The 13700-nt window shown below is 53.9% G+C and overlaps 1 protein-coding gene across 1 annotated transcript in view; it reads left to right on the top strand.

Moving 5' to 3' along the window:
• Positions 1-11158, top strand: part of RXRA (retinoid X receptor alpha) — a 127734-nt gene extending 116576 nt beyond the window's left edge. The window contains 4 exon segments of the mRNA XM_009280637.1: positions 3630-3762; positions 5185-5276; positions 6976-7081; positions 10819-11158. Coding sequence (XP_009278912.1) covers positions 3630-3762; positions 5185-5276; positions 6976-7081; positions 10819-10966 — 479 coding nt within the window. The 3' untranslated portion in view covers positions 10967-11158.
• The last annotated feature ends 2542 nt before the right edge of the window (positions 11159-13700 follow it).

Raw genomic sequence — 13700 nt, 5'->3', positions numbered from 1 at the left:
TGGCTTCTTACTGTAGAAAGTGTATGCCCCAAAATAAATGCCCATGAAATTGGGCAGGAAAGTGCTTTAAGAACCAAGTGCAAAGTATTCACTGCAACACAAAACGTAGGAACTGCCAGAACTCCTTCAGGTCCAAGGTTGCTTCAGGAGAAGGTGTAAGGGCTCCAGAGTAGGAAGATGATGGGATTGGTGTTTCCCCCTTCCCGCCACACAAACCCTAGCTGTCATTCTGTTTAATATGGCTGACTGTAGCCCAAATGCATGAATCTTAATACTTTCTGGAATTTTTTATTGACTGTCAGCCAGTGTAACTGCGTACCTTGGGCCTACATACAAATACCCAGTCCCTCTTGCAACCTCTCCGAAATCCTTGACCTCAGTGGTTTCTGGGCGATCAAGTCACACCGTTTACTGGTGTAGGTTTTCCACTCTTCTTATATTACTGAAAGGAGATTTTTATAGTCACATTCATCTAGTGGTTACAGCAGTAGTCTGGGAATGGAGAATTTGGGGGTTTTATTCTTGCTGCAGACTTGGCCAAGTCCCATGCCCTCCCTGGCCGGCTCCTGCTAGCCCTTTGGTGAAGGTGCTTCTCTCATTTTTCCATGGGTGTGAGCATTGCCAGAGCTGGCTCACAGCCCTCTCTGGAAAATACAAAAAGTGTATTTTTGAAGAGGGTCTCTAGAGGCTCTTGTGAGAGTGGATGAGGAGGGGAAGCATCTCTATAGAAATCTTTGAGGGCTTTCTGCAAATATTGCAGGGAAGAACTGGATTCAGACAAAAAGCTGCCTTTTTCTTTTGTGAAATGGAAACAAAACCCGCAACAACAGTTCAAGGTTTTCCTTTCTCTTTAGAAGAAGGCTAATGAAAGCTGAACTGGAGACTTTCTGACCTGACGTTCTCTCCTTTGTGCTGGTGCTTGTTATGACCAGCTTCGAGCTGGCATGCTGGAGGGGCCACTCCACGGGGTAGGATGGGGGGCTGCAGACCCCATCGCATCCCAGATTTCATGGTGGCTCTAACCCCATGGCCGTAAGGTGGGCTCAGCACCCGGAGCGGCTCCGATGGGCTCCCTGCTCCAAGCATCTCTGTCAGGGCCTCAGATAACCTCCCCCAAGTCTTTTAACTAGTTGCTCTATCTATTACTGAGTGGGGAGAGCGGCCTGCTGAGAACACCTGCCCATGAAATATTTAAGTATTAAAATGTAGCTAAGAGCATCAGTCAGGTTCAGTCGTGCATCCTTGGAGGCAAAATTAAGTGGAGCACACGTCTTTGGAGGAGCGCTGCTGGATGGGCCAGCAGTAGCTTTCCTCTAATCCTGAATCACTTAAAAATCTTCCCTCTCTGAGCTTTTTGGAGGAGGAGACCCAACTTTTTAAGCCTGTTTTCCCTGGGTTTTGTTGTTTCCAAGCTTGCTATGGCTGAGACGGGAATAACCTGATGTTTTCTCTGCATCGAGGCCAGCCTGGCAAAGGATGCTGAGCACTACATCTCTGCAGCTGCAGTTCATTCTATAGGGCTGGTGGGGAAACTTGGTAGTGAGATGGATTAACATGATGGTCACTACGCTGCCAGGTGCCTTCCCTACCCCAGAGGAGCCAAAGCATCCCCGGAGGCTGCAGCCACCTTGTTTGATGAGAAAGGAGTCGCAAGAATCAAAGAAATCTGCTCTGCTTCTCGAGAGCTTGGGCTGAAATGCAAAACTCTTTGGGTAGACTTGTTTGATCTCTAACTCAGGTTTGCTGCCTGTGGTTATACCTAATTTTTCCTGCTTGCTGCTTTATCTTGTCAGCTCTTTGGGGATGCTCTGGTGAAAGCACCGGGTAGAAACAGGTTCCCCATTTCAGCCGAAACATCCCAGCTCTAAATGGGAATAATTCAGCTGAAGGGTGCTGATTAATCCAGCGGTCCTTAGCTGGAATAAGCCCAGCACACATATTGGTGGCACCCCGCAGCCTCACCACTTTCACGGATTCTTGGCAAGCCGGAGGCTGGATTCGGCGCCGCTGGGGCTGTGCGGAGCCGCGGCAGAGGGATGTTGGGTGATGGCCGAGAGTCAGGGCAGAGCTGTGAAAGCCGGTGCCGTGGAGGGACGTTGTGAACCAGCTCTGGTTCCTGTTGGTTGGGGCTGCGTGTGGAGTTGCTGTGGGTCTGCCTGTGACGGCTGGTGGGAGGCACCCACGGCACCTTTCTGTGGGTCTGGCTCTGGGAGGTCCTCTTCAGCCACGGAGCACGGTTCCTGCGGGCTCCTGGTGCAGTCCCACGTCTTCTCCTCCGTCCTCCTTGGGTTTCAGTGTTGCAATCCCTCTGCAAGTGCCAGGCCTCGCCCAGTAAATAGCCAAATAAACGTTCCCATGGTTGGGGTGGAAACATCCTGTGGCCACTTAGGGAAGAGTGAACTTTATTCCTTGTCAACATTTCTAATGGCATAACCCATCTCTGCAACAGTAGGTAAATACAGCACACGTGGACGTTGTATTTATTCCAGTCAGCGAGAAAAGACATGTTTCTGTGGCGGGAGAGGAGGTGAAGGATGTTGTTGCATTGCTTTCCCGGCCTGGGAAAAAAAAATAAAATCGAATATCCTGACATTTCTGGACCCTGCCAAGGAGCCCTGTGTTCTGGACACCAGAACACATTCAGGCCGGGTAAATCAGCTACGTGATGAGCGTGAGACTCCCCAGGGTTGCAGAAGACCCATCTTGTTTTATTGGAGATGCCTCTCCTGGTTCAAAGTCACCAAAATTTCCACCCTTCAAAACTTTACAGCATTTCTTCTTGTTACGGGTTTGTTTTGGGCATTCTTGAACTCAGCTGGTAGCCGATTTAAGAATTTGAAGACGTGTTAAATTAGGAAGGGGAGCTGGAAGGCGGGGAGGGAGGTGGCATCTCCCTTCCCTTCCCCATTTGTAACTAGCCCAGACTGCTCCAGTGGTGTCCGGGCTCAGAGGATGTGTTTTCCTATCTCCTGAAGTAGCATGTCCAGTAACTAATAAGACAAAAGCTGATTTCCAAGCATTTATGGAAAGCTGTTAGAGGAGCAGTCATGGACGTGGGACGTCCCTGTACAGCGGCAGGTAAGAGGAGAGGCAATTCCTTCCAGTATTTATATGGCAGAAGCAGCAAACCTGCAAGCAAGAGTTTTCATGGTCCCGATTTACACAGCTGAATAATGGTGAATGAACTTTTGTGCCCCATTATGGCCTGAAAATGAGCCCAATTAGCTGATATAAAGTGTTAATAGGTCTTTAACTGCTCAGGGGCACGGAGTATAAGGTCAGAGGGGGAACGCAGGGCTCCACACCCACTCGTAGGTTCACAGTGAGAGGAGCAGGGCAGAGAGCTGTTTGCTCTGGTGCCTGCAAGGTTTATAGAGGAAACTGCTTCCCTTATTAGCGTTATATTTTTAGTGCATTTGTTCCTTAATGGTTTTTTCCTTCCCTGACATCCAAGAAAGGGTTAGCTCCCCCCTCCCTTCCCATATCCAGCCTTGTTACTCTAGCAAAGGCGGTTCTTGAGCGGTTTCCTCCTCTCTTTTTAGCACCGGGGAGGTGACGTTGCCGATTCCCGAACCCACTGAGGACCCCGTGGCTCTAACCTGCGGCCTTGGTTGTTTTCTCCTCCCCAGGGTGGAATGAGCTCCTAATCGCCTCCTTCTCCCACCGCTCCATAGCCGTGAAAGACGGGATCCTCTTAGCCACCGGGCTCCACGTGCACCGGAACAGCGCGCACAGTGCTGGCGTCGGGGCCATCTTTGACAGGTGGGCAGAGGGAGGGATGGATGGTGGGGAACGCATCTCAGGCCACCTTGCCTAGACATCCCCGTCTCTGTCTCCGCACCGGTCTGCCTCCGTTCCCGGCGTTGCAACCTGCTTGAGGGGTCGGATGGAGATGCGTTGGCATATGGGGTTCGTGGTTGGAGGAGCCCAGGCTGAGGCGTGTCCATCCCACAGCGTGCATGGAAATGTCATGGTCTTTGCTGCAGGCAATGACTTTAAATCCCTCCTCTTAAACCTGCAGAAACCAACAGCCCGCAATAGTCAGGGAGAGGGCTGCCCAGTGCAAATCAAAGCCTCTTTCATGGGGCCCAGATGCCTTCTAATGTTACAAGGAGGCCACTCTTTTGTTTCTTTTCATCTTTAATTGGAGCAAGACGTGATTTTATTTTCACAATGAAAAACCACCAAAAATACCCAGCAGGTTCCACATGCGTATCCCGAGGGCTCTTTAATCTCGTGCTTTGGGAAAGTGTTTTAAAGCCAGACTTCCAGGGTGTTTGACCCACAGTGTGGCTCCGGACGCTGCTTAAATTGTGGCTTATTTCTCTGCCCAGGACTCATCTTGATATGGCTTAGTTGAAACCAAATCACCTTTGCTTCTTACCTTTGCAAGGAAATTGTTCTTTGGACCTGGGTGACATCATTTGTTTCCTGTGAGGTCATAAGTGCAAGATCATGACTTCACTGCAGGATCTAACATGAAAAACTGGGCAATCAGTGGAAAATATTTCAAGACCGGCACCTGCAGTAAGAGCAAAGGGAGTAATAAAAATTACCGGCAGAGGAAATTGCTTTTAGATACCTGTTGGGGTTTTTTTTATTATTATTTTTCTTATTTCTCTGCCCAGGACTCATCTTGATATGGCTTAGTTGAAACCAAATCACCTTTGCTTCTTACCTTTGCAAGGAAATTGTTCTTTGGACCTGGGTGACATCATTTGTTTCCTGTGAGGTCATAAGTGCAAGATCATGACTTCACTGCAGGATCTAACATGAAAAACTGGGCAATCAGTGGAAAATATTTCAAGACCGGCACCTGCAGTAAGAGCAAAGGGAGTAATAAAAATTACCGGCAGAGGAAATTGCTTTTAGATACCTGTTGGGGTTTTTTTTATATTATTATTTTTTATTTTTAGGCAGCTTTCTCAGGTGCCAAAGCCCCTCAGTGAATGTATGAAGCCAGTTTTTATGGTCCCTGTTGTATCTCACAGAAACTATTGATGTTCCTAATGAGCTATTTTTGATACAGGAGGAAAATGAGGGCATATCCTCAGCTGGTATGAGCGAGCACTGTCCCATGACTTCATTAACCATGCACCAGAAGACCTCTCTCTGGGTCTGACACCGGGGTGTTTTTTCATTTCTTTTTAACGCTGACATCTGTGATTTCTGTGTCCTTTGCAGAGTACTGACAGAACTCGTGTCAAAAATGCGAGACATGCAGATGGACAAGACAGAGCTAGGCTGCCTGCGAGCCATTGTCCTCTTCAACCCCGGTACATGCCCTTACTTCTCTCCTGTCCTCTCTTGGTTGATGCTGTGTCCTTTTGGCTCCTTTTCTTACCTATAAAGCTCCATTGCAAATAACTGAGGGCACCCGACTCCCGAGGACAGGGCAAGAAGGAAGAGAGGCAAGAATGAAAGTCAAATTAAGTGCTGCACATGCATCTGTCACCTTACAAGCATGTCCTTTGCAGATCAGGGATGGATCTGGTTCTGTGCCCAGGGTTGCTCTCCAGGCCTCCCTTTCTAAGGCGTTTTCCCCTTCGTAGAGGGCAGCGTGGTTCACGGTCCAAAATATTCTCCATGCAGGGCCGGGACTTGGCTGCGATCATCTGAGGAGATGGCGAATGCTGCTTTTGGAGCTGACTCCTACTGATGGGCTGAGTTCTCTGCTGAGCTTGAGAGGCTTTGGCTTGATCAACGTACCCAGTCTTCCTATTTTCAGTGTTTCAGCCAACTCTGTAAAAAGAAAGATGTAGTGTAGAAAAGGAGTTGTCCCTGAATAGGAGCAAAAATGAATCTAGATATCCTTTAAGACAAAAGTATGGATTAGAGCAAAGTTAGAGCATGGACATTATTGTCCTCTGTTTCTCGATCTCAACATCCAAGGGCTTTTATTAATGGCATTTCTGGAAAAGCCCTCTGCAGACCTGGAGAGGGTGAAAGGCATGAAACATGCTCATAAAATACGCAAGAACTTTATTTTTTGTCTGCAGCTTGCTTAGTTTTACAGACTCCAGGAGGCTTCACGCTGCTTGCTTTTCCCCCTTGGCCCCAGCTGCCCAAAGGAAGAAGAAGGTTCAGTGCCTGGGGTTGTCTCCGGCGTTTCAGAGACCAAAGCCCTGCTGCAGCAGGAGATAGACTGCCAGCTTGCAGATGCCTGTACAGATCTGTTGGGGGGTTCTCTGTATTTTAGAATGGGTCAGTCCAGAGCAAAAGCAGATGGCAGACAAGGGTGGACCTCCACAACTGTGGCCACCCCTTCCCCTCCCTGCCCTCGTAGGAGCATGGTTTGTGCCCAAGCAAAGCTCTTTCCCTGGCCTTTCCCACCGAACACAGGCCAGGGCATTTCAGCAGGGTTTATTGCTGTTTCTTAAGTTTGTTTTTCTGCTTGACTTATCCCCCCCCCTTGTAATCACCAGTAATTTATTGTCTGTAATTTGGGATTAGCCGTATATGGTAGAAGAAGGGGAATCTGGAGAGGTTCCCGTGGCGCATGTGCTCGGGGATATCGATTGCTTGACTGTCCCTTTCACCCTACTAAAAACAGATCCTCATCGCATTGTGGGGGACCTGCCAGAGCGAGGGCTTTTCGTTTAGCCCTGCCGCAGTGCTTCGTGCTGGAGGGAGAAATCCCACCAGCCCAGGACTTAAACCCTTTTCGTGAGGGTCTGTGACCACTGGAATGAGCCAAAATGGTTGGGGTTGGGGTATGAGGTACCCCAACAGATATGGTAAAACAGATCTGTAGTCACAGGGCAAACCTTGCAGGGCTTGAACGCTCCCCAGGAGGTGTTAGGTACTGCCCCAAATTCCTGGGGTTCAGACCCCACATCCATGCTGTGCCCTGGTCTGGTGGTGCAAGGAGGGATGGAGGGGGCTGTGCATCCTGGGGGGTGTGTACAGGGGGGTCCGTGCCTGCCTGGAAAGCCTGGAGGTTTTTTGGCTGATGGTCCTTTCGTTGCCTTCCAGACTCGAAAGGTCTCTCCAACCCGGCTGAAGTGGAGGCGTTACGGGAGAAGGTGTACGCGTCGCTAGAGGCATACTGCAAACACAAATACCCCGACCAGCCCGGGAGGTGAGTTGCTGGCTGTGCCCTGTCCTCCTGCAGCCTCGCGCCCCTGCAAAGCCCCGTGCAATGGGTGCTGCAGCCGGTGCAAAGGGTGCTGCAGCCCAGGACAGGGTCCAGGTGCCGTCCCCGGGGTCGCTGCACCTGCAGTGTACGGATGCTGGGTCCCTTCCATTTAGGGCTCTCTGTTCCCACATCTTCTGGGAGTGAACAGTTCTCTGCAGAGAAAACCACTCATTTCTACCTGCTTCAGCTGTGAACGTCCTTAGAAAATCCCCCTGTGAAGTGCAGAGAGCTCTTTATTCCCATGCCAGTAAACGTAACGCAGCCAGGACAAGGCTGGGCAGTAACGGCGGTGCTGAGACCTGAGGAGCCCCGGCTCCAGCGGCCACAGCAGTGGGATGAGCACATGGGGGAAGGGGTATCATTTCCCTTTTGGCAACCACGGAGAGCAAACCACAGCGAAAATAAGACGCACACGGAGTTAATTTTCAGTGGCAGATGAGCATCATTACTGGGAAGTGAAAGCCTCAATTGATGCTCTTTTCTCCCCTCCCCGCCTCCCCCAATCCAGCTGGGAATGGGAGGGGGAATTAGGAATGTTTTCCTGGACTGCTCTGGAGCTGAGTGGGCGCATTTTCCCAGTTACAGCCTGAAGCTGGCAACTGCCAGTTAAGTTACTGACAGTCATTTGAGAAACCAAGCAAAGCTCTGGAAACTGCTGCTGGTGCATATCGCTGCTGAGGCGTGAATATTGGGAAAAACAGCCCAAGCAACTGGGATTTGCATCTCACCTGCATTCCTGGTCTTGCGTGTCTGGATGGTTAAAAAAAATAAAGGATGCTGTTACAGCAATGAACGCAGTGGGCAGATCATGCCCTCAGAAGTAATATTGGACTTGTTTTCCCCCCCTTTGGGTACCAATGTGCTGGCAGATGAAAAAAGACACATTGTAAATGGGCTGCTTGGATGTTCATGGTTGGCTTGTGGCGGGGAGAGTTGGGATGGAGGTACTGTTGGGTGTGTTTGGCTTTGTGGTGAGGAGGGAAGTGGGGGATGAGCACGGTGCACGGAGCAGGGGTGATTACCTCTCCTCCCCCGGGTGGTTTATGTGGACCCCAGGCCAACTCTCAAGCTGACTCCTCTTCCAAAAAGCGTTATTAAATTGCAGTTCCTAAGCAAATCCAGACCCAGACCCTGGACTTTGGCTGTTCTGGTGTTTCAGAAGAGCTCTGCTTCCCTTGGGGCTCACAACGAGCAGCCAGCCATACCTGGCACAAGGAGAGCTGCGTTGGGAATCGTGGCCAGCAGCTCTCTTGGATTATTCCCCCAGCAGGATGAACTCTTTGCTTCGCACAGGCATCCAGTGTCTGCAGCTGAGTCGTGCTGCCCTCGCACGCCGCTGCTCGCTGCCGCAGGCTGGGGTGGGGCTGGGCAGGGGGCTGGCATGGGGACAGCCCCGCTCTTCATCGACCAAACCACCACGAAGCCGCTGTGCATGACTGAGCAAAGTCACTGAGCCACCAGTCAAAATCAGTTCCCCAGGGCTCTATCTCAATGATCAGCAATGTGTAAGGGAGCATTTTGGGTTCAGTAGCCTGCACCAGGGGCTCTGGAGTTTGATCTCTCACTGGCTTTGAATGACCTTGGGCTGGGGACCTCCTTGTGTGATCCTCACACCCTTCCTTGGTGACCTTAAAGGTTTTTGCATGCTTAGGGCTGTCCTGAGAGGCATTGCTGACCTTACTGCATCTCTTGTATGGTGCAGGGCAATGGTGGACTAAGCCCAGGTGGCTCGGGAGGGTTAACTCGTGGGCTGGGAGTCCAAAGTTGCACAAGAGCTAAACAAAGCTCTCAGGAGCTCTCTCCATCCTCCTGGTCTTATGGCACAATGTGATCACCATCTGGGGCTGGAAACAAGTTCTTCCTGTGGTTGAGCAAGCGCCTGGTCGAGCCCGTGGCAGGCACCCTCTCCTGCTCCACGCTGCGGCGAGCGCTTGGCTTCCCCACCACTTCAGATGCCCTTTGGTGCATGACTTTAGCCTAGTCCCCGGCCATCGAGAGCTTGCGAGCATCATGTAAACACCAAAAGGGAACTTCTCTGCAGCAGCGAGATGGAGGCAGGCATTCCTAGGAGAAACCCAGCCGTGCTCCCCCCGCGCCAGCCCCTGCTCCTCTGCAGGGAGGGCACGGTGCGTACGTGACACCAAGCAGCCACGGGGAATCGGGGCTATTTTCTCCCCTCCTGGCCGCAGCCCTGGCACATTTTGCTGCGGGCTGGTTATCTCACAGTTAAACGTATCCGAGGGCTGGAGCCATCATCTGGTTTGGTTTAAAGTGAAACTTCCTGAATGGGATGGTAGGACTGATTTGTTTTTCCTGGCTCTGCTCCCACCGTTCTCGCCAGCTCAGCAAAAAAAAAAAAACCCAGGGAGAGAGAAGTGTGCATGCATGTATAATATCTGTATGTTTGTGCATGTCTCTCTCTATCTGTGTGTTTTCTAGAGAGTCCCCTTCTCCCTGGGCTGGTTTCAAGCCCTGATTGTGCAGCAGTAAAAGCAAATAAATGTGCCCCTGGCCATTAAAGGGCCTTTCCCCCATTTTGAGAGCGGGGAGGCGATATCCCGCAGCGCCTGGGGTTGCTGCCTGCACCCCTGGGGTGTGGGCAGGCAGGGTGGGGGCACCCCGGGTGGCACCGCGGGGTGCTCCCAAGCACCCTTGCAGGAGCCGGTGACTTTCTCCTGGCTCCGCAGCCTCCTGCCTCTCTCGGAGCCCAACACACAGCAGACTTTCCCCGGCACAGCCGGCTGGCCCTCAGGCTCATGTTCTTCACCCTGGCCAGCTCCTGCAGCGCTGTCGGCTCTCCCCAGCCCCCCTGGCTCTCCCCTGCCCAGCTGCGCACCCCTCCTGCCTGTCGGCTCTTGCCGGCATCGGCATCGAGGGTGCGACCTGACAAGCATCTCTGCTGGGCAGGGCAGGCTGGGGAGAAAGGGCTTTTGTTTGGCTCGGGCTCGTGGGAGCCCCACGCTGGGCAGGGAGAAGGGGAGCACCCCATGTCCCAGCTGATTCGCAGCGCTCCTTCCAGCTTTTGTGTCAAAGCCCTTGTCTCCTTCCATTGGCTTCACCCCCGAGGAGCCTCCAGCCCGGCTGTCAGCTGGGTTTCTGCTACGCCAGCAGCCCCCCAGGGCTCGGCAGCAAGCAGCCCTAGTGATGGCTGGCGGAGCGGCCTGGGAGGTGCCAGGTGCCTGCAGGAAAGGGGCATTGCCGAGCCGACTAACCTCACTCGGCATCTCTTCCATCCCCTCCCTGGCTGCTTGCCCTTTTCTCTGACCAAAGACCCTGCTGAAGCTGCTTACACCACTGCCTGCGACAAGGCTGGCCCCGTGATGCCTCCTCCCTGTGGCTGCGGTGTAGGGACCCCACGAGCTTCTCGGGCGGGTGCATGAAGCCAGTGGTGCACCCCAGTCCGGGGACGGCCTTTCATTTCTTATTTTACTCTTCCAGCTCAGCTATCAGCACATGTTTGTTGTGAATATGCACCGTGGCTGCCTGACCTTCAAGGCTGGGGACATAATTAATGATTTCTCTGCACAGCTCTGAGTGTAGCCCCATGACTTTGGTAGCAAAAGAGGTTGTGTCTGACTCCCAGCCCTTCTGAGCAGGAGTGGCCACAGAAGCTTTGGGGATCGGGGCAGAGGCGGGGCTGCCGGTGGGATGGCTGACCATGTCATGTCTCCTGCCCCCAGGTTCGCAAAGCTCTTGCTCCGTCTCCCAGCCCTCCGGTCCATCGGCCTGAAATGCCTGGAGCACCTCTTCTTCTTCAAGCTAATAGGCGACACGCCGATCGACACCTTCTTGATGGAAATGCTGGAAGCGCCCCATCAAATGACTTAGAGAACTGCTGCTGGGTCAGTCCCTCGCCTGGCTGGGGTCTCACGGGGCCCCTTCCTCTGCTTTCCTCCACCACCGCCCCAGCCCATCCTTCCCTCCTCTCCCCAGCGCTGGAGGCACCGTCTGATCCGGGGCGACCCCCTGCCGTCCTCGCCTCCTCGTCACCTTCACCTTTGTCCGTTTGCTGTCACTGCTGCATCTCAAGACCTGCTCGCTGGTTCCCTGCGCTAGACCGTTCCTTCCCCCGCCGTCCCCCCGCCCGCCACCCTCCCCCCCCCCCCCCCCCCCCCTGCCCCCCCCCCCGCCGTTCCATGAGTTTCGGGGTGAGCCGCCGGCCAGACTTGGCATCACCCCGCGTGCATGCCGCGGCCGGTGGTGCTTCCCCCCGGGGCAGGAGCGGGGACGGGGACGATCCCAGCCCTTGGGGCAGTGGGGTTTGGACAAGCCGAGGGGAGTGGTTGAACTCGCTGGATTGCAGCTGGCTATTTTCAGAGGATGGAGTTTTTGAAAAAGAGAAGGGGGGAAAAAAAAAAAAAAGAGTTCTATTTTTGGTTTCTAACTATTATTAGTAGTCTCGGTAGTTACTTCACGGAGGGAGAGGCGGGCTGGAGAGGCGGCCCGGCCCGTGCCCCGCAAATGAGTCACCCGTGGCTGCACAGAGCCTTCTCCTTTCAATTAAAAGCAGAGGATTTGGGATTGCGCTGAATCCCCCCCCAAATAACGAGGCGACTGGTGGCACAGGGAGTCAGGGCACCCTCTCACCCTCTGTGCAGAGAGTCCCGCGGGCGGCAGCACCTGAAAAATCCCCTTTTGCTGTCCCAGAGGGCAGCCGGGAATCACTGCTCTTCCCAAATATGCCTCTGCGCTTGGTGTGGAGCTGCCCACGCGGACACGAGCCAGCTGGAGCACTTGCTTTAAGGCTGCAAGGGACTCAACATCGCCCTTCCCCAGCTCGTGGGGTCTTGCCGGGACCCCCACCCTCAGCACTGCGCCCAGCATCCCGGCACGGCCCCGCTCTCGGGGCTCGGTCCAGCCTGTCCCACCAGACCCACGCTTTATTTCAAGGGCTGTTGCGTTGGAGCAGCAGGAGCTGGCGTGTCGGCAATGGCTCCTTGTTTTTTTTGGTCCTGACCTGGTTCAGTGAGGTTGGAGGGGCATTTCCAGCTGATGGGGTGGGCTTGGCAAAACGCCCCCTCCGTGCCCGCATTGCGGGGTTTCCCCTGGGCCGGCAGCGCCCGAGCCCTCGCCTCACGAGGGGGTTTCGACTCGCCCAGGAGGCTGCGCCTCTTGATTCAGCAGCTGCGGTGCAAAACACTGCAAGGCAACAATTAGTGGGAGTGCTTGGCCAGGCTGGTAATTGTGGCTGTTAATTAGTGGTGAAGCAAGAACAGGGCTCCCCCTCCCCTGAATCTCCCCCATTGGGCAGGGATGTGGGGGCTGAGCGGTCCCAGCTGGGTGGGGGACGCGGCAGCAGCCTCTGCCCGTGAGGGCAGTGTGCCCATCCCCGGCCCATCCGGGGTGCCGAGAGCACCAAAAGCACTTTTTGCACGGTCCTTTCCTTGAATCTTTGCGTGGCGGCAGGGAGATGGACAGATTTTTAGGGATTAGGGACGTGGTCCCAGGAACGTACCCACATCCCACAGGACAGGATCCCCTAGCCAGGGAGCGTTTCCCCTTCACATCCCCATTTCACCTTCAGCGGGCGTCTCCAGAGCCCCACCGAAAAAATGAGTTAGGAAAAAGCTCCAAAAGCAGAGCAAGCGGTGGGGGACGTTGGGGAGGGTTTTTCCCCCCTTGGCAGGATGGACTATCCCGAACACACCGTGGGGCGGGTGCTCGGAGCCAAGAACGAGGTGCCTGTGGTTGGCCTCGGGCCAAGGGCTTCCCCGCCGCTTTCATGTCTTCTGTGCTTTGAAACAACAAAGTGTGAGGTCTCCAAGGTATTTCTTTCTCTTCTTTCTCCCTGTGGGTTGTAGCTGGCTCTTCAAACATCTCCTTTGTGCCTGGAGGGGGGATGGAGCGGTGCCCACCAGCTCCCACCTCTGTTTTTGAGGGGACACAGTTGTCGCCCGCCTGTCGGCATCCTGCCTGGCAGCTCGAGTCCCCCGCTCCATCCCCTGCAGTTAACCAGACCATCTCACTGCTAAATAAATGCTCAGGATTTCAGGTCATAACTTTCCCTTAGGCTGGCCCGAAGTGGCAAATCCAGAGAGGCAGGGAAAGTGTTTTGGCTGTGTTTCTCCAGCAGCCTGCACGCCGCCGAAAATATTATTAAACAGCTTCATCCTGCAAGAATTTGCCAAGAAAACTAGGCAAGAGAAATGAAATATGTAAAGGGTGCCAGTAAACACGAGCAGGCTGTTCCTTGCCAGCGTAAGGCTGGCGCAGCCCCGTGGGGGGCTTGCAGGGAGGTGTTAGCTCCCAGCCAGCCGGCGGAGCTCAACCCGGAGCCAAACCAGCCCCCGGCAGCCGGCAGCCCCCAGCCCGGCTCTTGCTGGTGGAAAGGAGCCTGGAGTTCACTTGCTGGAGAGGGTGAGGGTGCTTTGTGAAAGTCGGTGGACGTTGCACTAGAATAAACCCGCTGTCCTTCTCCGTTGGGTGGAACCACTTTGTTCCTGATCGATGTCTTGGAAGGGGCTGTTTGGTGCTGGGTGCTGAGCTGTGGTGGCTTGCGAGGCTGCGGTCTGGCCGGCTGCAGCCCTGGGCACCGCCGGGCTGCAGAGGGGGAGCTCCCATC

The sequence above is a fragment of the Aptenodytes forsteri genome, unplaced genomic scaffold, assembly GCF_000699145.1.
Source record: "Aptenodytes forsteri isolate BGI_AS27 unplaced genomic scaffold, ASM69914v1 Scaffold68, whole genome shotgun sequence".
NCBI classification, from domain to species: Eukaryota; Metazoa; Chordata; class Aves; order Sphenisciformes; family Spheniscidae; genus Aptenodytes; species Aptenodytes forsteri.
Note: the sequence above shows the minus strand (reverse complement) of the source record. Positions and strands in the feature narration are given on the sequence as shown.